At 43.7% G+C, this 23,438-nt stretch overlaps 2 protein-coding genes across 3 annotated transcripts in view; one reads left to right on the forward strand and one right to left on the reverse strand.

Moving 5' to 3' along the window:
• plxnc1 (plexin C1) lies at nucleotides 1-12,221 on the reverse strand. Of its 2 annotated transcripts, XM_088406788.1 has the most exons (31): nucleotides 11,548-12,184; nucleotides 9,573-10,722; nucleotides 9,382-9,498; nucleotides 8,200-8,334; nucleotides 8,015-8,115; nucleotides 7,343-7,448; nucleotides 7,100-7,265; nucleotides 6,920-7,022; nucleotides 6,764-6,839; nucleotides 6,609-6,650; nucleotides 6,393-6,526; nucleotides 5,916-6,095; nucleotides 4,892-5,000; nucleotides 4,088-4,435; nucleotides 3,932-4,028; nucleotides 3,755-3,856; nucleotides 3,209-3,312; nucleotides 3,103-3,144; nucleotides 2,904-3,028; nucleotides 2,636-2,834; nucleotides 2,261-2,407; nucleotides 1,986-2,154; nucleotides 1,763-1,863; nucleotides 1,554-1,626; nucleotides 1,453-1,487; nucleotides 1,292-1,387; nucleotides 1,047-1,210; nucleotides 782-929; nucleotides 565-705; nucleotides 381-455; nucleotides 1-296 (listed from the first exon to the last, which is right to left on the reverse strand). In XM_088406788.1, exons 2-31 carry the CDS (start codon nucleotides 10,572-10,574, stop codon nucleotides 180-182), a joined length of 4,554 nt encoding a protein of 1,517 aa, XP_088262914.1. In that variant the 5' UTR covers nucleotides 10,575-10,722; nucleotides 11,548-12,184; the 3' UTR covers nucleotides 1-179. The 2 variants fall into 2 exon arrangements, 1 of the variants encoding a protein (XP_088262914.1); XR_015864253.1 differs by lacking the exons at nucleotides 1-296; nucleotides 381-455; nucleotides 565-705; nucleotides 782-929; nucleotides 1,047-1,210 and having other exon boundaries at nucleotides 1,296-1,387; nucleotides 1,554-1,619; nucleotides 11,548-12,221.
• rerg (RAS-like, estrogen-regulated, growth inhibitor) overlaps nucleotides 11,540-23,438 on the forward strand; it is a 17,044-nt gene continuing 5,145 nt past the window's right edge. Inside the window, exons 1-2 of the mRNA XM_088406789.1 lie at nucleotides 11,540-11,743; nucleotides 14,623-14,762. Of these exons, the coding sequence (XP_088262915.1) occupies nucleotides 14,702-14,762 (61 nt within the window). The 5' untranslated portion in view covers nucleotides 11,540-11,743; nucleotides 14,623-14,701. The remainder of the gene's footprint in view (nucleotides 11,744-14,622; nucleotides 14,763-23,438) is intronic.

Raw genomic sequence — 23,438 nt, forward strand, 5'->3', positions numbered from 1 at the left:
TCACAGTTGACAACAACAACTTTAAAGCATGTTTGCATGCTACGCTACATTTACATCTGCCTCAAAAGTGTTTCAAGACTTCCAGAACTTTCAACTTGTTGAAAACATCTACCGTATATTGTGTCCACATCACATTAGCTAGCTTTGTTCAAACAATTTCATGAATTCAATATCCGCTGTCACGGATTGCTGGAGGTCCACGAGCAGCTCCTCAACCCTGCAAAGGTCTCCTCAACCTGTTGCAGTTGCTCCCTCATCTCAGCGGGGGCGCCATTCTCCTCCAGCTTGCCCATGATCTGGCGGGGCAACCACGAAATATTTGTTGGGCCCAATGCAGAATTTAAACCTTTGCAAAAAAAATAACAAAGGACTTGACCAACCTCTCTAAAGTACCTCTGGATCATTCTGTAGATCTCCTTGAGGGCGGCGCCTTCATTGAACTCGTTCTCGTGCTTCTGAAAGCGAAACAGACATAGCAATAAGAGAGACTGGAGACAGAGAAGACAAGCTTGGTGAAAAAAAAAAAGTTCAGAAGAGTGTTTCTTCCTTTGCTTTATCTATCACCTTTGACTCCTCCTGCAAAAAATTGTGGAATTCGCCCCGCGTGATTGGTGGCTGTTCTCGGATCTGCTTGTAGTAGACTTTCACTTCCTGTTTAAACTTGGGAACCTCTTTAGCGTACAGCAACTTGTTGGTGGGCGCGTGCTGCGACACAAGAACAACATGGCGTCCGCTCGCTCGCTCACAAAGACCAAAAAAAGCCAAGCGCTGGGGCGTGTACCTTCCCCAGCTGCGTCTCGCTGAGCGAGTAGGAATCCATGAAGGCCTGAGCCATGACGGACAAGCAACCGTCCAAGTGGGGACTTTTGTCCGTGTCGAAGACAAACTGGGGGTTCTTTAGGATGTTCACCCAGAAGCGCAAAGGTAAACTGCCACAGCACAGCAAAGCCATTTTGTTTTCCACAAAAATATAACAAATAATAGGATACTATTAAAAAAAAAAACGAAATTTTGTCCCGCTTTAAAGAAACATATTGGGAACACACCTATTGGTTTTCCAAATGTGCAGCACGTCTGGATCAAGGATCTTCATGTTGTCCGCTTGGCAGTCCAGGAAGTCAAAAAAATATTTGACAGCAGGAGGCGCTCTGCCATTGGCCAGCCCCCAGATGGACCTGAACAAGTTCTCCACAAAGGAATGCACTGCCACCTGACAAAACACGCACACACTGGCACTTCCTGTGCTTTATCTTCAGTTAAAAAAAAAGAGAACTAAGGAAGGGTGCTACACCTTGGTCGAAAGTAATTTGGTGAGGTGCACTTCCTTCAGTTTGAACTTCTTCCTCTCCGGGCTCTTTCCCTTGTCCTCCTCCACATCCGGGTTGATCTGAAGGCACACGTGTCTCAAATTCCTTTGGCGTCACACCCAAAGTATCACAAACCGCCTCTTACCAAGTGGAAGTATTTCCCGGAGAAGTTCTGATCATCTGGGAAAAACAAACATGAAACGGCATTGCATGTCAAGGTGGCATCAAAACATGCGATCAGCTCACCTTTCACACTACTCTGGGGGCTCACAGATGGATTTTTTCGCGAAAGAACCTTGATTGTAGCTCCATCTGCAACCTCCATGCAAAAAAAGAATATATATATATATATATATATATATATATATATATATATATATATATATATATATATATATATATATATATATATATATATATATGTGCGCATGCATGTAAATAAAATAACTTGTCACCTTGTAATGCTGGAGCGTGTTGAGCATTGTGACTTTGCTGAGAACTTGAGAGCTTGCGTCCACCTCCTCCAGAGCGAGGAACATTCCATTCTTTTCCAACTCTGCAAAAACATGAGGGCACATGCTTTCGGTTTGGATCTGGAGAACTTTGATATCCACGGTCGGTCACTTCAAATCCACTCAATTAATCCTATTCAAATGAACGTGGGTTGTGAAGCTCTACCGATATGAACGCTGGTTTGCGGGCCGTTGTATGGAAAGCCGAACTTGGCCTTGAAGGTGCTGAGGATTTTTTCTTTGAGCTGCTCCACCGTGTCGCAGTTGAGAGCCGCCACCTCCAGGGGCTCGCTCACCTCGCCGTCGCTTCCCACCGCGAACAGCACCTTCAGCCTCTGCGCTCACCACAAAAAAAGTTCGGGGACTTTTCATCTTGTGCTTGGAGAAAGGAAACTTCTAATTGGCAAATATTCTCCCTAATTTTTGTGTGTAGTTATGTACCAGAGAAGTGAAGTCCTGCGCCTGCCAGAGCAGCCAATCTTCGCTGAGTGTGTACAGCGCCTTGTCGGTCACGCGGTCCACGGGTCCTCGGGCCATCTGCTGCGTGAGTGCGCTCACCAGCAAGAACAAGTGCTGGCCCACACTCTCCTGCAGGGGGCGTACAAGACATGTCACAGCTCAGTAAATGCTCAAACTAAAACATGAAAGCAACTACACATGTATGAGATTTCAAATGGGAAACAAAAATTTGGGGTGCAAAAATGTGTATGATGGGCCATAATTGGCCCCCGGGCCACAGTTTGGACACATTTATTTATTTATTTTTAAAATACAAACTGCGTCTCGCATGAAATCATAACTGCGATGGCAACAGACCCTCAAGAATCCGTACAGGCAGATGGACATCCAGTTGGTGAGCAGTTTCTCCACCACGGACTCGGTGCGCCGCAGCAGCATTTTGGCCTGAGCGCTGCTGTTTTTCTGCATCAAATCCTTCAGCAGAACCTCCATCACCTCGGTCAAGTAGGACAGGTTGCTGTGGAGCGCCACCGTCAGCAGAGACGCCAATGCGCATCTACGGCAGGAAAAAAAAACATAATTCTGCTTGGAAGACGAAATCCGGCAAAGGGCGGCGGACACCCACTTGTCCTTGATGGTGAAACTCTTGTGCTCCTCCATGGCGTGAACCATGCTCGTGAGGAAGCGCTGGTCCTGGATCAATTCGGACAAGGCCTGGCAGCCCGCGTCAAGACGGACCTTCACGGAGACCTGATCCAAAGTCACATCCGGGGAGTCGCAGGGCGGCCGGAACAAACGGCGGCGCTTTTTGTGTGCGACCCTACCTGACCCACGTCTGTCATGCACGACGCCATCAGAGCTTCGTTCTGCAAACACGCGAACATTTGGAGGGTTTGCGTCGGCCCGGTGCTGTCGGCTTTTTTTTTTTACCTCTGGGAAGAAGATTCTGGATGCAAAGTGCTTGTAGTCAAGGAAGGGAATAGCGCCCACGTTTTCCATCAGGTCCGTCTTTTCTGTCTGCATGTCAACAAAACCTGTGGGGGACACCAGTGTCCTTCAGGACCTCAAACATGGAACCCTTCCATCCATCCATCCATCCATCCATCCATCCATCCATCCATCCATCCATCCATCCATCCATCCATCCATCCATCCCTCAAACATGGAACCCTTCCATCCATCCATCCATCCATCCATCCATCCATCCATCCATCCATCCATCCATCCATCCATCCATCCATCCATCCATTCATCCATCCATCCATCTAGATCAAGTATTGACAGGCTGTTAGATCTATCTATCTATCTAGATCGAGTATTAACAGGCTGTTAGATCTATCTATCTATCCATCTATCTATCTAGATTGAGTATTAACAGGCTGTTAGATCCATCCATCCATCCATCGATCTATCTATATATCCATCCGTCCATCCATCCATCCATCCAAAGGAGCCCTGGACTTGCACGCCACACACCTTGTCTGATGTCATTCCGGATGTCAAGCTCCAGGTTTTCCATGAGCTTATTCATCTTCACCGTCAGTTGCTTTTGTTGGCGCCGGTAAAGCATCAGCCCCACTTCAAGACAAACAACAACATCAAAAACGCACTAATAACCAACCGATTTACGATTTAGGGTTTGATATCACGAACCAAAGATAATGCAGGGTATCAGCAGCAGGACCAGCAACATGAGAGAGAACAGATGGGACGTATTCTGCAGAATGACCGTCTTATCTCCGTATAAAACCTGCAGGCAAAAAAAACGGTGTGGCATCATACGCAGCGCAGTCCATTTGCCGCCGTTACCTTCAACTGGCGAAAATTCACATCGGGCGCACTGGCAATCTCGCAGATGAAAAAATCCGTTTGGTTGTCTAGATCTTTGGCTTCCATCACGCATGGGTAGTCTTTGCCCTCATGGACGCCCAACGCTTGCACATCCTGGATGCCCATCTCCAGGTCATCCCGCGTCTTCTGGATGGTGACCCGGACGTCCTCACCGGTCCTCGTGGAGGTGAAACTGGTGAACTGCGGGTCGGGGCGGTAGCTGATGGACTGCCGGCAGGCCAGTGTTTCATTGGCTACTTTCAGATACAAATTGCTGGAAAAAACACTGCCCGTCGCTGCAGCTGCAGGTGTCTGGTAAATCAATTTCTACCAAGAAAAAAACACACACACACACACACACACTACTCAATAGTAGCACTAAAGTGCCTTGCTTTCAATTTTGTACAAGTCTTATACAGCATAAAAAATACACATTTTTAGAAATTTTCTACAGTAAAATCTCATAATTTTTTTAATTAATTGGTAATAAGTACCAAAAAAACCACCCCCAAAAAAGGTGGTATAATACTAATAATAATAATGTAAAATCTAGGGAGCTGAACGTATTTCATGGGGTCCCCCAAGGCTCTATTCCTGGTCCTAAATGATTTTTCATTTTGTATATTAGAGATGTCACTTACGTTAATAATGTCCTTAATGTACTAAAGTATCAATTTAATACTTAAGTACTTAAGACTCTTAAAAAACGTGAAAATGCATTCCTGGCATTGAATGATTCACTTTTTATTACTGAGGCACACTCGGAAGATTATCGTGACTCACTTGGGAGCTTCGGTTGGTAGGAAGGCTGACTTCCTGTCGGGCGTGACTGTGCACCACGCCGTCCACGACTTCTAGGTTGGATCCCACCAGCGTGATTTTCCTCTTTCCACTGCGTAGCACACAACAGCAAGTCAATGTCAGCTATTTTTATTGCAAAAAAAAAAAGTCACGGCATTGATTTTGAAAATGCTATACATATGTTTATGCGTATGAAATAGAGGCAGAAAATCTTTTGGAAAAGGAGCCACTCTAACACAATTTCACAATAAGTTACTTGATGTTCCAATTCATTTTGTCTTAATTTGAAAATAAGAAAGTATTGTTTTCCAGTGGACAATAAGAATCATCTCTTGGTGTATTTGATTACTCACTAAAATAGAATTTAGGAATGGATTGATTCGTGTTACAATTAGTTTGCTCTCAATTTGAAAAGATCAAAATTCTTTCTGTCATAGCCTTGAAAAAAGCATTAATTCATCAGATCAGCGGAAACCACTGCTGCACCCCGCCCCATACTACAATATTTGTAGTATGATGCATGCATGTAACCAAAGCAGAATTTTGTATATTTGCAGCTGGTTCATCTGTTATTAAGATAAAAATATTAAACAGCCATTCCTTTTTGGTGAGTTTTTTTTTTTTTTTTAAACACACAATACTTCCTACCTCTTATCACCTCCAACAAATATCCGGTGTGAAAAATCCGATGACTAATATGCATTAAACTACAACCATTTGTTAAAGACAAACAAACCTGCTCAGAAAACATATTCAAACATATATAATTTGAGCAAATACAATAAAAACAAACAAAAATGGAGAACGTAAAGCGCAATGCCTCTTGAAAGTGCCACTTTCAGATGTCGCAACAGAAAAGGGAAAGAAGTTTGATGTTGAAAGATGTGACTTTTGAGAAGCCGCTGACTTATCAGATCAGATAGCCCCTGACCTACAATCAGCTTTCGCTGCCGTTTACCAAAAAAAAAAAAAAAAGTCTAAAAAATAAATGAATATGTATTGAAACCTGCTCCAGGTGCTGCTGGGCGTCACAGAGGTGCAGGATGGGGCCGACGTGTAGGTGAGCGTGCCGTTGCCGTGGCAGCTGCCATCCGGGAGGACAGCGCAGATGCGAACCACTCCTTTGCCTTGGATGGCGGGAATGTGGAACGTCAGCTTCACGCCAGTGTTGTTCCACACGGGGGATCTGAGATAAGGAGTCCAAATGGAATCAGTGCTTCTTGACACTTTATGAGAGGTCCTCCAAGAACAATTGTGGAAGAAGGCTACAACAGTGGCTAGTGCCATTTTCCAATTATGTACAACCTGTGCAAAGAATGCTTGAATGAAAAAAACCAAAAACAATTGCTTATGTTCTAATTAATTTGCTCATAATTTGAAAATGCTACTTTTCCTGTTAATTCTATTTGGTAAAACCCTAGAATGAATGTGTCATTAGAGAGAAAAGAAAGCAATACAAAAGGCCGAGCTTTCAAACACTCACTCGGGGGGCATACAGTCCACGTTGGTCTGGATCCTGACTCGGGTCACAGGACCCAGGTTGGAGCCAGACAAAACAGCGTGGTTGTGGCCATAGAAAGACACAACACTGGGGTTGACGGAGGAGATCTCGGGCTTCTAACCGGAAACACATTGTTACATTTTCCTTGAAACTTCAGCTGGAGATAACCAGCGTAAACTTGATAAGATGGAGACTCACAGATCCGCTCATTTGGGACTGGATTGTTTGGCAAACTTGGTCCTGTTGGAAGCCACACAGAAGGACATATATATATATATATATATATATATATATATATATATATATATATATATATATTATATATATATATTGAGTTTTCCCCTCATATTTACATGAATTCCTCCAGGAGTAGCCCAGGAACAGCTGCCGTTGGTCCAGCTGCAGCCAATATCCAAACATCTCTGGCACCTGAAAAGAAAGGTTTGAGCGTCAACACGAAAAGACATTTCCATCACGCAAGGCGTCTTTGTTGTTGTTATGGGACTCACAGAGCAGCGAGAGGCCGGCCCCTCAGCTCAGGGCACGCCACCAGCGTTAGGACCTCGGCAAAAACCATCGAGCCCAGTCGGAGTTTCACCGTCACCCCCATGCCTCCACGTTTCAAATGACAGCAGGGGGATTTTATTAGACGGAGGTTGGGCGGTTTGAGCCGATGCGAATGGACCGACCTCCGCTGCGAAGCGTGCCGTTGGAGAAGATGCAGGTGCATTGTGGGAAGCTGGACGGAGGGCCGTCCCTGCTGCAAAGCTCGCGGGATTTTCCGGAGAACTGGCAGGCAAAAGTTTCCCTGGCATCCTGATCCACTTTCGCGTGCGTTTGCACGTCCAACCTGATCTGAAAGAGCCCCGGGGAGGGGGGGTATTTAAAAATGGCCATCAGCTGCTTTTATGAGAGTGCGTCGAGGCTTTTACTTGGCCGTCTCTCTGCTTTTCCAGCGTGTAGGAAATAAGCTTTTTCTGGAAGACGTCAGGAAAAGACAACCAGTTGGAGTTTTGGCATTCGTCTTTCAATGTGCAACTGACAACAACAAGAAAAAGACATCGTCACTGTCATAATCAAGAAACTACAGATCGAACCTTTCATGCAAATTTGGGGGAAATTTGCTCTATTGGGATGTATAGGTATTTCTTCAAAATTATTGTTTTTTTTGGGAAGTAATTTTATTTAATAATAATATATTTGATATATATATATATATATATCATATATATATATATATCATATATATATATTGATATATATATATATATATATATATATATATATATATATATATATATATATATATATATATATATATATATATATATGTTAGATTTTTTTAAGATTTTAATTTATTATTTATCTTATTAAAGGAGCTCATAAAATCAATATCAGATGAGTTTATCAAATGAGTTTTTGATGTCTATACCAGACAATAAGTTAATTGAATGAGATTTTCAGGAAAATGTTCTGTCGTTGCTTTTTGTGCATCAAAAACACAAGTGGTATCACTACAGTGATGATTTAAAAGTAAAAAAAAAAAATGATATGGAACAACCCCAATCATTTCGAGCAGCCGAAGATGCTTTAATATGTCCGACCTCTTTTTGGTATGACACCAGACGCAGCTGGGATCCTGCGACGACCAGCAGCCTTCCAGCGTTTTGTGCGTGCGGCACTTGGATACGGGCACGCGCTGCACCTGCGGGACCCATCACTTTCATCACTAAGGCCGCCGAAACACATTGGACACATCCGCGCCTTTCAAACCCGACTGGACGCAAACCTGCTGACCGAAGGCCGCGTACACGTGTTTACCATCCACTTGGTCCAGGTGCATGCTGGGAAATACTTTGCGGTCGCCGTCGGTCCAGTAAAGCAAAGTGGGACAAGTGCTGCGATGGTTTTTGTCCACGCTTAGCTGAAAACAAGCATTAATGTCAATTAGTTATTGAGCGAGGCTGAAACGCCTGAGCATAAATAACGTGTGTGACGTGATGCTCGGCGCGTTGCGTTCCTTGCGGTTGAGGTCAAGCCACGAGATGGCCCAGAACGTGATCCACTGCTCCATTTTTTACAGTCGAGGAAACTTTGTGTGACGGCGGAATGCTAATCACATCGGCACAAAGATTCAGCGAAACAAATCTATTTGCACGGGCCTATTTGCCGCGCTTTCCTTTTGATGCGGGCTCGTTCTGCCTTCTTCATTTCACGAGAAGTTGGGAGATGTTTCTTTCACGCGAAACAGTGTCGCAGTTGTTGCCGTGTAAAGGAGGCAAAAGCGGAAACCTCTGCGTTTCTTTTAACGGCGTTTCTGTGCTATCGGCAAAGCTAATTTCAAATTAAGAGCAAATCGATTGGAACATGGAGCCATTTCCTGCTAGATGATCTTAGTGACTATTTTGCTTCATAATGCCATGTCAGCAACAGTACAGCTTGATTTCAAATTAAGAGCAAGTTACAAGAACATGAAGCGACTTTTGTTGTTTTGTGTTGTGGTGGCGCACTATTTTGCTCACTATTTTTGCGGGAAAGCAAAAAATACCAGGAAGTAGCTGTGCCTACTGTCATTTAACTGTCATTTTGAAATAGTTTGGTCCGTTGTGAACAAGGTCACATCCCCAAGTAAGAACAGGATGTGAACACTTGCGCAACCGCTTTTGCAAAGTGTTCTTTTTTTCCCTTCCCCTTTGACACCTCGATTTTTTTTCCTCAGTTGATTTGTGCGGGTTACAAACCATATTAATAGTGGAAATGTTTAGACTGGATATTTTCGACACGACAAAAAATAAAAGTGCACCAAAAACAGTCACTTAGGAAAAATGGTAAACCGACACCATCAAATGAAAAAAAACTCTCTGACAACCTGGACTCTCCTCGGTGTCTTCCTGAGACAAAATGGACACAACAGTGGCCGCAAATGGCTCTCAGGGGGATGATTTAACTTTTCTTTTTAATATCCACTCACCTTAATGAGCTGTCCATCTGCTGTCCCAACGAAGAAGACCATCCACTTCCCTTGTTTTGTGGCCAGTACCGACGTCATGAAGCTCTGCCTGAAGAGCACCTTGAGAGGCTGCAGCACCTTGGGCAAACAAACGCGGAGAACCGATTCAGCCGCATCAAAGGTGAGGAGGCAAAACTTGCAGAAGAACCAACCTTAGCGTCTTGGCGTTCGCATTTAACGGTACTGCAGAAATCCGGGTCTTTAACCTTTTCCAACTGCGGATCGAGAGTGATGTCGAACAGAACCAGCCGGGTGCTTCCTGGATCTCCGTCGGCGCTGAATACGCCGACCCACAATGTGGAAGGCGGTTGGGGCGGGAGCGGCGAGGAGGCCACGAGTACGGCGCCCTTCTCCCCGGGGACGACCAGCACGGCTCCTCGCAGGGACCTCATGGTGTCGGCCTTTCCCGCGCTGGCCTCCATCCAGACGAGTCGGACTTTGTTGCCGCCGGCCTCCGAGGAAAGCACGTTGGCGAGGAGATAGATGGTAGAGTTCACCTGGAATCCATCCACAAAGTCCACGTCGCCGTTGATTTTGAATTTGGTGTTGACGCCGCTGCCGGAGATGGAGAAGATGCCTCTGTTATGTTTGTTATCCGTGTCGTGGAGGTAGGCGGCCTGGGTAAAGGAGCCGCAAGTGCCCGAGCTCTTGTCTTTGCGTTGCTGGATGGCGGTCATGATATAGAAGTCGCTTCTGGTCTTGTCGGTGGCCACCAAGAAGGCCACCGACGCGCTGGTTCGCTCAGGCGTCCCCACCAGGATGTCCTCCCTGTGCAGCACGGCGGAGATGTCGTCCAAGGCCAGCAGCTCGCAGTAGCCGCACACGTTTTCGGTCACGCCGCAGCTGATGAGGGTCCGGTTCTCCGCAAACGGCAACAGCACGTTGACGCTGAACGTCTCGTTCCACCCATCTCCGGCCACTCGAGTAAACGTGGCGTCCGGTCCCGTCAGGATGCCCGTTTGCTTGACGGCGTGGACCACGCGCAAGTCGCGGCTCAGCTGGTACAATTTTTCATGGGTTGCTACGTAAATGGCGTCACGCGTGGCCACCAAGTGGCGGACGTCCCCGTCCGCAGTCAAGCCGACGCCTGCCGTCCCGAGGCGTCGGCCCGCTGGCCACCAGAGAAGACAGACGAGAAGCAGCAGCGACGGCATCCTCTTGCTGCGGTGTCAGCTGCACGCCTCACATGGCTCTCGGGGCGGCGCGTCAAAGCGCGCGGCGCGCCACCGCAAGAGCAGAAGTTACTCAAGTGGGAGGGAACCCATGAGTGGGGGGACGGCACGCATCCAGATTCTTGCTGATCTTCAAAGACAAAACATCCAAATGAAATGTGTTTATTTACAATGTTACACATTAGTAGTGGAACAACGTGTCAATCATTTGGGGAACTTAATAGATTCTTTTATTCTGTCTGGTTCCTAACATCAGAAAATTCGGCAAAAATGCTGATCGACGTCTAAAAAGCAGATGTTTGCCCATGCCTCCTTTTGATTCAACACTATCGGTATTTCATTTAGACTAAACAAACTGCGGTTCTCAAATTGGAGGTGGGATTTCAACAGATATCTAATTTATTTTCTCGCCGTGACAGGAACATTCTTTTCAAATTGAAGGCAACATTAATTGCAACGTGAGCTGTTGCTAAATTGTTGTTTCCTAAGCTAAAACGTTTCATGACAGTTTTGTTAAGTGGGACACTACGGAGGCTGAGAGGGACAAAAACTGCCACCAGCAGACAGGAATGATGTAAACAATCAAAAAACAACAGCCAACAAAAAAAGCAAACACCTTGCAAAAATGCAACTTAAAAAAAAAAAAAAGAGGTGCGCTTACATGAACGATATGGAAGCACTTAGAACAAGTCCCAAAAACTTTGTGACGCTAACTGAGAAAAAAAAGCAACCACAAAAACGACAAGGAAGCAAACCCGAAAACGCAAAAATCCCCACAAAAACGCACATGCGCACGAGTAATTTAGCAGACTATTTAGCACGTGAAGTGAATGCATTTATCATAGCCCTGCATCGCCTACACGTTCCACTAGATGTCAGTGTCTGCACTGTTTTGGTGCTAGCGCAAGGGGCATGCGGACTTCGTCACTGTTGGGAACTCCGCGTCTTATATTACCTCTGCCCGCCCGCTGGAGGTTCATTCACAGTAGCGAGGGAGCTGCTCCTCATCCTCCCCGCGTCCCTTTACACACTCCCCGTGGCGTCCAGCCATCCATCCGTCAGTCTTGTGGTGTTTGGCCGCATCTACCTGGAGGGACACTGATTTATTCCCTTCGTCTCCCGGAGATCGCCGCTCGCTGCCATCGTCATTGGTGAGTCCCCCACTCGGGCTTATCTCCCCAGAATGAGTACGTTAGCATCATTTTCTCAATGGGAAGTGATAATATCGCTCATTTGGTTTGACGAAAGTCCACATTATGAAATAAGGTTTCTGATTTTCAAGGCACAATACAGCAGCGGTTATTGTTTTTGATGATCTTCTCTAACTTCTTTCCCCGTCCTCCTCCTCTTCTTCTTCTTCTTCTTGGGACGCAGACATAATTGGCATTCACAAGCTTCCTTGTTCGTTGCATAATAGTCCACGTCTCAGTGGACTTCGGGGTCACCTTGTGCGTCTGCTGCCAAATGTGCTTTGGCCTCGCTTGTCATGTGCAATGTGGTCGCACTGACGTGGTCGTTTCCGGGAGGAAATGAAAGCTTGATTAGTTAACAAGCTGTTATTGGGACCTCGAAGATGATCCGTGACATTGTAATCGAGTCCAGGAATGCAACAGCAATAACGCTCACATGAGACTTCAACTCGAGTCCGCGTGGATGGAAATTCTTCTGTTCGGAGTGTATTTCCAGTGCACGTTCGCCGTCACTACACAAGTCCAGCGCGTGTGTGTTTTGATGAAAGGCCTGCGGTTGCCGGTCTTTCTATAGCATGTGCTGCAGCAGGTCTCCTCCCATGGTTTGGAAATCTGCACTCTGTAATCTCCCTCAACCTCAGCACCACCCCCGTTTCGTTTCTCAGCGCAGAAAAGGGACACGGGCAAACCAGAACAAAAACAACAACAACAAAAAAAAAGTACATTAGCTCGGTTTGACAGGACAATTAGAGTCCCAAAAGGGAGGAGGTCTCTTTCGGCTATTTCGAGCCTTGTAATGTCTTTTAAAAACACGTTTTGCCACTCGCCAAACCCAGACGACATCTGAGCCGCGATTGGTCGTTACCTGAGTCTTGAGCGCGCGTGATGTCATTTTCAGTCGACAGCGAGTGGTAAAGTGTGTTTGTACATGAAATATTTTCTAAGTAAATTTTGACCTAACTCGTGCTTTTTGCTGTGTGTGATATCAAAGGAAAAACATACAAAGAAACAAAACACAAGGAGGCTAAAATATTGCATCGATTGTCAAAAGATGATGACTCAAATTTAGCCCATGTTGGACTCATTTACTGCCATCCAAAATTGAAAACATGGTCAATTTTGGACATATTGAAAACCCGATGTTTTATCATGCATTTTCCAAGATTTTTGCATTCATCCTTTCAATGGCAACTGGCAAACAGGGTGCAATAAAAAAATTGTGTTGACACCGCAAAACCACTTAGTGATACTAGAGGACCACTTCTAAGCCTTTCGATGACTTCGTTGATTGGCTTAGCCTGGACTCCCATAAGGCAAACGTCTTCAAAAGTCATAATACTCTTACTATGACATATAATATATATTATATTCTTAATTCAATTTCACTTATAAATATACAGTGTCTGTTAACGCATTTTTACAACTTTTGAAAATAAAGCACAGATGCACAGTGAGGGCTGATGTCACGGAACAACGTGACATTACGACCCTTTCAAAGTCAGCCAAGTTGGGCGTTTTTTCGGGCCAGTAAAGCAACTTTATGCCAGACTAAAAAATTACTGTATTCTTAGCTAAAGTTGACTTAAATAAGAGATGGTTAATTATTTAAATAAAACAATGTCTGCTTGGCATCTGTATGAAACGCTGTCAAAGTTTTATCGTATTATTATTGTTGTGAGATTTTGTTTACCAGAACCGGTGTCCATTGTACGCTTAATGAAATGCAGTTGTTGCACTTTGTTATCATCTTGATTTTATGTGGCGAAAGGAACATGTGGCCAGACTTACACAACTATTTATTTGTCACTTTACGGCCACCCTCGCTTGCAGGACCCTTTGAGCTAAACGGATATTTTGCTTATAAATCAATCCTGCGCGTTATTGCTTCGGGGAAGTTTCGCTGCATTTATTTCATAAATGAGTGGCTTTAATGATCGCGCTGGCATTGCTTGGGCAAGCCGAGGAAACGGCCGCAGTGGGCGGACGGTGGAAACGGCAAAAGACGGGAATGTCCATGTTGGCAGGGAGACTCGCTCAGCGGTGTTTCCCCCTTGCTGCTGCCGCTGCGTGGGAGTTGTTCTCTGACTGCGGTATTACTGTATCTGGCGCCGTGGAATAGACAAAGAAGGAGCCTGATGTAGGCTGTTAAAAGAAACAAATTGAGGCTTTTGTTTTCCCTGCAGCCATTTCAACGCCGTCTGGGAAGTTAATTGGACTGCGGGAAATCTATTAGCGGCGAATGGCGTTGTTAGATTCACGTCCCTATTCGTGCACGTTTGTGTTTAATGAAGCCAGGAGGGATAAACATAAACTGACGCAGTCAAGAAGTGCGCTTGGGGTTGCTCCTGCAGGACCGTACGTCTCGCGCGCTCATAATAAAGCTAATCGGTCTTTAGCAGCTTCGGGATGTCAGCTGGACACCCACAAAGAAAAAGAGGAGCACGTGGCCACCATGTATGGGCATGTGGGTACCAGCATAATAGGGGAATGATTACAGAAGCTCCTCTCGGTGTGTGTGTGTGTGTGTGTATTGAAATCTATGTGTATGTTCGCCACTCCCTAATTTCACCCAGTGTGAATTTCTGTATTTTTTTTTTTTGGTTTCAAATATCCTCCTGAGAGCCAGGCTATTTATTTGTCCACTGTAGTGGACATTCGTTTTTGGTAGAGCTCTTTTGACTCATTGGAGCTACCCTACAAAGTCCTAGTGTCCTCTTTAGAGCAGGTTCTCAAACCTTTTGGAGTCAGCGACCCCTTTTTGGAAAACACATTTTCCAAGGACCCCCAATGCAAATGTTTGCAAGCCAAATAAGTGCCTGAACAAAAATTACTCTCTGCAGATGCAGTTTTCTCCCATATGAACCAGAAGATGGCCGGTTGTCTTGAGAGTTAGCCGATTGGCTCGACGAGCTTGCCGCCATGGCCAAAAGTCCGGAGGTGAAACTTGCTGTCCTAGGCCGAGCAGGAGTGGGCAAATCAGGTAAACTCTCTCCATGTTTTTTCGTTTGAACTCATTCATCCCAAATAAATATTCTTACGCATATTTCAGCATCCAGGCAATCAATCCCAGGTACTTCCTTTTTTTTCTCCAAGTTTTCGTCTAAAGGAGGGTCAAAATCAGTTTGTATTACATGAATTAAGCATGAAAGGACTCAATTAATGCAGGTAATTTAGTACTAAAGTAATTAATTTGGTAATTAAGTACTAAAGTAGGTACTAGAGTACTCAATTACCGATTACTCTAGGTACTAAAGTACAAAAAGTAGCCCATTACCTTAGGTAATCAACCATTAAAGCGTTTTTACTTTCGGAAATTAAGTACTCGATTAGTAAATAGTGATCAATTCCTTTCGAGTTAGTAATTGATATCAATCTATTGCCATTTCCGTGAGAGTCACTGTGACCCATTCTCATGCAACTTTATGTACACATGTGGAGCTACATAAAATATTTGTCAAGATAAAGTAGGAAAAAAAAACATCAGCTAACTTCACATAAATCACCTTGAGGGGAAAAGTCTCGGGCCTTACATTGCTATTTGGCATATCGACGGCAAATAAAGCCTGTGATTGCTTTGCAACAGTGAATCCATCAAGCTTATCAGTCTGCTCCATCTAAGCTCTCAACACCGCCTCTTTTCTCTGCACACACCGACGTCATTGTTCACATGCTTCTCTTTGCTCTTTTAAAAAAAAACAAAAAAAAAAGAAAAAAATTACAGGCACACGCGCAAAGTGCCACGTAGCCTCGGTAATATGGACAACAATGGGCGGCACTGGTCTAAACATAGCCCCCCTTTTAGCAGCAACCCACGGATGCTAATGAAGCGTCACTATGTGGAAATGTGTGGGAGGAAAAAACAAAAAATGAGATATCAATTGGATGTTTTGCTCTCGACTTTCCAAAAGCCACACATATATATATATATATATATATATATATATATATATATATATATATATATATATATATATATATATATATGTACATACATATATGTGTATGGTATTTTTTAGTGTAACCCTCCTCTGCTGCACCTGATTCATATGAAGAGCTCATCAGGAAGCTCAGCAGGAGCACAATATCGATCATGATAATTTGAATGGATCGGTGCCCTCGAGGACCGGAGTTGGCGACCCCTGTACTAGGCCTATTCATGACTTTAGTTACTGCTAACGCTTGGACGGTAACTTCAATGAGTCCAAAGATATAGAACAAACACAAACGTCCACCAGAGTGGACACAAACAAATATATCGGCAAAACACTGAGCTGGCCGCGAACGAGTTGAAGCACGCTCAGGAAATCGGTAATGAGATCGATGTGTCGAAAAACGGACACGCATTCATGTTCAAGTGCTGATCTTGACGTCACATGTTTGGCTTGGATCTGTGCTCATTTAGCGTGTTGCTAATGAACAAAGCCTGCTGCCGGGGGCTCTTATCGAAAGGTGTGTGATGTTTGTGTGTTGTGGACCCCCGCGGCGCCACCCACCACTAATCAGGACCAGAGTGGATCAACTCAAGTGTGGCTCCTCTGAAAATCTGCAGCTGCGCATAAACATTGTCCAATTACGCTCCCTGCCCCCCACACACATGTTTATAAGCCTATACTTGTGAGGACATGCATTTCCAAGCTCCTCACATTAACCATCAAAAATGATTGCCCAACCATATCCTGATTCCAACCTAATTAATCTTCGAAAGTTATAGATCTGTGATTTAGTATTTGGGCTTCGTTTGGCTTGATCTGTCTTTTGGCGCCCCCTCTGGCCGCGGTTGATATTACATTGTGTAGTGAGGAATGAATAGCATTTGTAATTGAGTTATATGACTAATTTAATCAATGAAATTTGTGTGCGTTCTTTGCGTGCACTTTATATTCGCCACTCAGCAAAAACTAAAGGCAACATTTATCTGATTTGTGAGTATGGGAAATTGCCATGAAAGCAATAGTGAAGTTTATGTTGGAATTGGAGCATCTGTTTGCACTGGGTCATCAGGTCACCAAATCTTGCCTCTTGAAAACACAAACCCAAAAGCTTTTTTTCTCCTTTCCAAGGAACGTTCGTAAATTTTGATCAGGGCTTTGGTTCCGACTTCATAAAGTACAATATGAAGCGATCGTATGACCAATAAAGTCACAGCAGGATAAGATATCCTCACCTGATGTAATCTCCGTCCGCTGTAAAAACAACCGAGGTGCGCGTTTTAATAAAAACACTTTTACGAAATAAATTTCCTAGCGTGAGCGAGTGCGTGCGTGCGCCGGGCTTATGAAACATCTCATGTAACGTTCCCCCCGGCTCATCCCTCTTTTCTGGTCCGAAGGCCAGACAGCAGAACAAAAACAATAGGAGAGCGCCAGACCTGCGTCGGCTCGGCAAATCCCGCCGTTTACCACCTCCTGGTTGGATTCCGCTCCACGCGCACGTCTGCCAATTGGCACGTGAAGAAGGCTACAAGTCATCTGGGGGGCATCCAGGAAAAAAATCTGGACGGACAGACAAAAAGAGCACTTAATGCAAACATGATGTGGTTCCGAAGTCGAAATTCAGGAGTTCGTTTGAGGGACGCATACAGTAAAAATCAATCAAGCAGACAATAACACACTGGCTAAAGCAGTGGTTCTCAAAGTGGGGTCCGAGGACACCTTAGGGGTCCGTGGTCTGTCTGCATTGGGTCCTTGAAATTATTAATTTAAAAAAAAAGGGTTTATTTCGTTTTATTTTGGATTAAATTCTGAATATATCCAACTCTTCAATACAGCAATCAAACATCCTGGTTACTCTTCCACGGGTAGTCATCTTCGGACGCATCCTATTTGTTTGAAATGGAGGTCTTGGGAGATGATTTGCTGATCATCTTACTTGGGATATTCTTTACCCAAGTGACCATTGTTGTGAGATCCGAGCGAGGAAGGTTGCCCTTCGCTGTTTCGAAATTGCATTTTAGCCATGTTCTGCGCAAACGCCCTCAAACGGATGCATACTAAATCCAATTCGAAGTATATATAATCATTTTAAGACTTGTGAACGACATGATATTACTAATGTTAGTCAAACACAGATATGTAGAAAAAAAATTGGTCGACCCCCTTAATATGGGGCTTGAAAATGAGGAAAAAAAAATCCGGTAAATAAAACAGCTGAACCTCAAGCAGCCTGCAGCTATGCTAACCATCAAAAGATGGACCCCCCCCCCCCCCCCAAGATGTTTGGATGGGAAGGAAACACAGCTGTATGTCCCAATGGGTCCCCTGCTGCAACATTTAGATGGAAATGATAGCAGAGATGGAGGAAATGACAGCATCGCGCCGTAATCAATTAACGGCCGCGAGGCCATTAGCAAACGCAAAGGGATCTCGTTCCCATTCGCCGCGATGATAACATTCCTCGGATCAAGAAACGAGGCAGGAAAAGCCGAGCGAGGCATGCGAGGGGTCTTATCAGCCGATCGGCGTGGTAGGACTTTCTCAGATAAGAGATTTGGAAACGATCCCGAGCGGCTTTCAGAGTGATTGAACGCGCGTCCGCCGCCCAGAATGTTAAGTGCTTTTGATGTTAGCTTAATGGCTTGCGTAAGACCTTGGTGTACTTGAAGAAAAGATCTCAGCTCGCAAAGATCCCGTGCTCTCAGATCGCGCCGGGTGGAAGGAAATTCGGAATTTTGGGAGCGCAACGGGAAGGATTTTCAAACTAACATGCTCAAACATATTGGCAAAATCACCTGTTTTTTTTGAAGACGATTCTACAAAGCCCCTGCAATTGGTTGCCATGGAAACCTGAGCCTTGCATATTTGCATCAACTGGGGAACAACAAAGGACTGTTTGACATCTGTGCACAGTAAAAGAAAGCTTCCATTTCAACTGGGGTTGTTGTAAATCTCCCCCAAAATTCTTATCAAAGTGCCCAACTATTTTTGATTTTTGAAAAGCACTTTTTTTCTTTCAAATGTTTGGCTGAGGGAATGTTCTTTACTTCTCATGCCCGAATCAATTACCCGAAAATAATCAATTACTTAGTCACTAAAGCTATTAATGACTTTAGTACCTGATCCTAATAAGAATAAACCTACCTGAAGATTAACTTATGTACTAAAATAAGTACTAGGTACTAAAATAAATACCTAAAGTAATTAATTACCTTGGGACTTGAATACCCATTTCTTGATTACCTAAAGTAATCAGTTACATTAGTAACTAACAAGGGATTTTTTAAATTAATAATAAATCATTTTCTTTAGCACTTAAGTACATAAAGTAATTAATGACTTCAGTCCCTAAAGTAATTAATGACTTTAGAAACGAATCAATTACTTCAAGGATAAATTCAGTTAAGTACCTAAAAATTAAAGATTACTTCAGGCACTAGAAAATGATCTGTAATCGATTACTTTGGGCTTGATTATCTATTTCTGGATTATCTAAAATAAACGACGCCATTAGTAACTAACAAATGATTCTTTGAAGTCATAATGTAATGTAATATGTAATTTCTTTAGCACTTAAGTACTTAAAGTAATCAATTAACTTAATTTACCCTTAAAGAAACTGATAAGGAGGTAAGTACCTAAAGAACAAACCTACCCAAAGATTACTTTAGGTTCTAAAATAAATGGGTTACTTTTGGGACTCGATTACCGAAAGTAATATTCATATTAGTAATTAAAGATTATTTCCCATACTAAAGTAAGTAATCGATTACTTTGGGAATTGATTATCTATTTATTTCTTGATCCTTCGCAACCTATTCTTGCATTTAATGATATATATCATATCAAGTTGAGCTTTCTGGCGGCGCTTTTCCAATATTGTGACACTTTCACGATTACTAATTTGGATCACGTTGAGCGCATTGAGCAATTTGCTGCACTTGAACCACCCCCAAACCCTTAAATGGATCGTCTTTCCTTGCTATTGGATGTCTCCATGAAGGCGTGGTGCTAGCCTCTGCTTGAATGGAGCTGTGGTGCTATTGTTAGAAACAAAAGTTAAAAAAAAAAAGGGACAAATGCCATGCATAATCCTAACCTCCTTCCTGTTCAAACCTCCGGAATCTGAGCTCTGTTTATTGCATTTTTTTTAGAGGTGTGAAATCAATGAGCACTCCAGCGTGGCATTTTCGAGCGCCCTCAAGGCCCTTCCGAGACCTTGATTATTGTCTTCCTGTGGAGCTGCTCCAAGGCAAGCAGAAGGCGTGTTGCTCTGACTTTTTACCTGACGTCTATTATATTGCAAGAATAACACAACCATCCGCACTGTGTACTGGATTCAAACCTTCTTGTATTGGAAAAGAAAAAGAAAAGAAAATGCATTACATCAGGCTATGCTAGCGATCCTTCTATAGATTTATGTGACTACATTAGTGTTAAGACTGGAAAGGGGAAGATGACATCTTGGAAAAACGCTTTAAACAACATATGGTGTAGATTAAGTGCACTCATTTAACTCATTTTTTGCACTCATTTATCGAAATGTATTCCTCATTTTGGAAGAAAACAAAAGTATCGGATTTTACACACTAAAAGGTGCACCGGATTATAAAGCGCATAGAATAGAAGCTACAGTCGTGACTGAGATTGCATTATGCGTCCACTAGATGGAGCCGCACTCAGGGGAATGTCAACAAATCAACCAGATAAGTTGGTCAAACTTTGCAACCAGAAATTAAGAATAAAGATGCTTTGAGGGAGGTACTGGGAAAAATGGGAAAAAATACCTTTTGTTTACATTAATATCATTATGAATATAATAATTTCCAATGGTAAATGTTGGTCAGTGGTGGTTACTTACGATGTAGTTTTTTTTTGCACTCGCACACAAGACAATAACAGCTAATTTGATGCATTTGCAGCAGGGCTTTAAAAAGTAAGCCTGAAATTCCGCGCCCGGTTTGACGTGCCTGAATCAATTAGCAGCTGCGCTCTTTGGCGCTCGATCTGTGGTCTCATATTGGTTGGAAAAAGTCAAAGTGCCAAAGCGCTAATAGTCAAATAGCTGACGCAGCTAATTGGCCAGTGAAGCTTTTAGCGAGTCCTTTTCCGTAAGCTCTTTGCAGGGTGCCGTTGCACAGCTTAGTGCTTTCTCATTTTTTTCTGACTAAAAATGCCAACATGCACTATATGTAATGTTATTTCCTCCTGAGGGCAGCCCCCCCTTTTTTTTTAACTTATGAAACAGGGTAAGCAAGCAGTTACAGGTAAATCACAGGAATTATTTTGAGCTCAGTAAATATTAAGTTCATTGAAAATTGCTGTTGAGGAACAGTCAATTAATTGGAGTGACCCCAAAAATATTTTGTTAACTTTTAGATAGTTGGACGCCGCAGTCCAACAACAGCTATCTTTCAATCGTGTTTTGGTTGCTCAAATTCAAATTCGCACATTAGCTGCAGCTTGGTGCTTTGCATTGATGCGATAGGCTAAACTCGGGCTGCTTCTTACAAAGAATGCATGATTTAAGGGTCACTGCTTAGTGTGCTATACAAGTAGGGCAAGGGAGCTTTTATGGCAGTTTTTTTCTCATCACAGTCAATGAAACGCCCCCCCTTTGTGACGGGATCGGAGCGGCGATAGCGTGCACTTGTTACCCCGGTGCGAACCTTTAGCGAATCTGGGGCACCATGTACATAGTAACAAAGGCTCCTCTTTTCCATGCCTATACGTTTATTCCCGCGGCGGTGAAAAGGAGGAGATAATGTTACGTCTAATGAAGAGCGGACCTCACACACTATCGCTTGTTCTGCCTTGCCGGATTCCAGGCCGCTGCAGCTGGGACGTTCAAACACGCGCCACCCATAATATTAGGCACACCTGCTCATGTGATCTGTCATGACACAGCTTTTTTTTTTTTTTTTAAACTAGGGCATGGAAAAAAAAGCACAATAAGATTGAGAGTGTTGTGCAGGTTTAGGAAATGTTTCCAGGGGTTTGGCTTACATCTCTCTGCAGCTCCTCCCTGTCTGCAAAATGACAAATTGGGAGGACAAGCAGCACCGCGAGGCGTTCCGTGCGAGTGTAATGAAACGTGGCACAGGCACACGATCCAACAAAAAGCCTTTTTCGCCCTTTTGGCTCCTTGGAAGCTGAAAAGCATACCTGGACGCATGGAGTCAAGTGGACCTCTCGGGGTTCTTTAGAAGTCACTCGGGCACATGACGGCTCCTGAAAGGAGATGCAGTGAAGGGAAGCGTGAGCACATGCCTAATACTGTGCAAAGAGTGCAAACAACAAGGATTACACATGTATTTTTAGTGGAACAATATCATCTTTCCATTTGGGCCCATTCAAGACACTGAGGCTGCCCCCTGCTGGCCTTAAAAGTACTGCAAGTTATTTTATCGCTTATCAATGAATCAATAGCTTGAATTTTTTCCCCCCATCCTAGCGCAGCAAATTCATTTTTTTTTCAACCCTTTCACTCCTGTCACACCTATCTACAGGTTCTCGTGGCATCTCGCAACTTTTCCACACACAACAAGCTGGTGCTGGGCCCACTGTCAACAAGGTAGCTTGCGTTGTACAATTTCTCCTCAATCAACGACCTAGTACTTTTCTTTTTCAAAAACGGAAACAAATCCGCCTGTCATCGCTTCCCATCGGAGCCTTATCAAGTCAACAAAGACGGCCGCCGTGGCGTCTCAGATAATGATGCGGATGTCGGCCTTCGCCGGCTTACGAGGCTACATCAATTCCAAAGGTGCTGGCGGGGCCTCACTTACACCATTTCCTTGGCCGGGGTTGCATTGGGGGAAAAATGAGTCACGGGGCCCTCGGCTCGGCGTCTCTCCTTTTGTTTCTCATTTGGAAGCGGGCTGAAGACAGGCAACACCTGAAGGCAGTTCAATCCTTCAGAAGGACTTCCAAAAACAGCTTGTTAGTTGTTTTCACTTGAAAGATTGCTCGGAGTCGTCATGGCCAGTACAATTTGGGAACAGAACCTCAAACGGTTATTTAGAACTTGTTAAAAGTAGAGACGTCACAGGGCACTGAATTAGGTACAGCTGGTAAACGCCTTTCTTTCGATACACCTGACTCTCCCTCCATTGGCCGTTCAGATTGACGTCCAAATGTTGGCCAAATTCTCAGAATTGCAGCTTCTGGATGAAAAATATGATCCAATTTCTACCGTCATCTGTGAAAGAAGTGTTGCTTGTCTATTACATCGATAATTAAGTGTGCAATACTTAAGTATCAAATCGATACTTAAGTATCTGGGATTTAATGTCTTGACTTAAAAAAACGTGAAAATACATCTCTGGCATTGAATGCAATCCCAGATAGTTAAGTATCGTTTAATAGTTAAGTTTTAAAGACTAAAGTATCTGGGGTTTAAAAAAATATTTAAGAATATTTAATACTATAGTTTGAAATCGATAAGTATCTGGGACTGAATGTCTGAATTCTTAAAAAACGTGGAAATACGTCCCTGGCATTGTATGCAATCCCACATACTTAATACTAAACTTTGAAATCGATAAGTATCTGGGACTGAATGTCTGGATTCTTAAAAAACGTGGAAATACGTCCCTGGCATTATATGCAATCCCACATACTTAATACTCATGTTTTAAAATCGATAAGTATCTGGGACTGAATGTCTGGATTCTTAAAAAACGTGGAAATACGTCCCTGGCATTATATGCAATCCCACACTT

Source organism: Hippichthys cyanospilos, chromosome 22 (genome assembly GCF_059441005.1).
Source record: "Hippichthys cyanospilos isolate Australia breed blue-spotted pipefish chromosome 22, RoL_Hcya_1.0, whole genome shotgun sequence".
Lineage (NCBI taxonomy): Eukaryota > Metazoa > Chordata > Actinopteri > Syngnathiformes > Syngnathidae > Hippichthys > Hippichthys cyanospilos.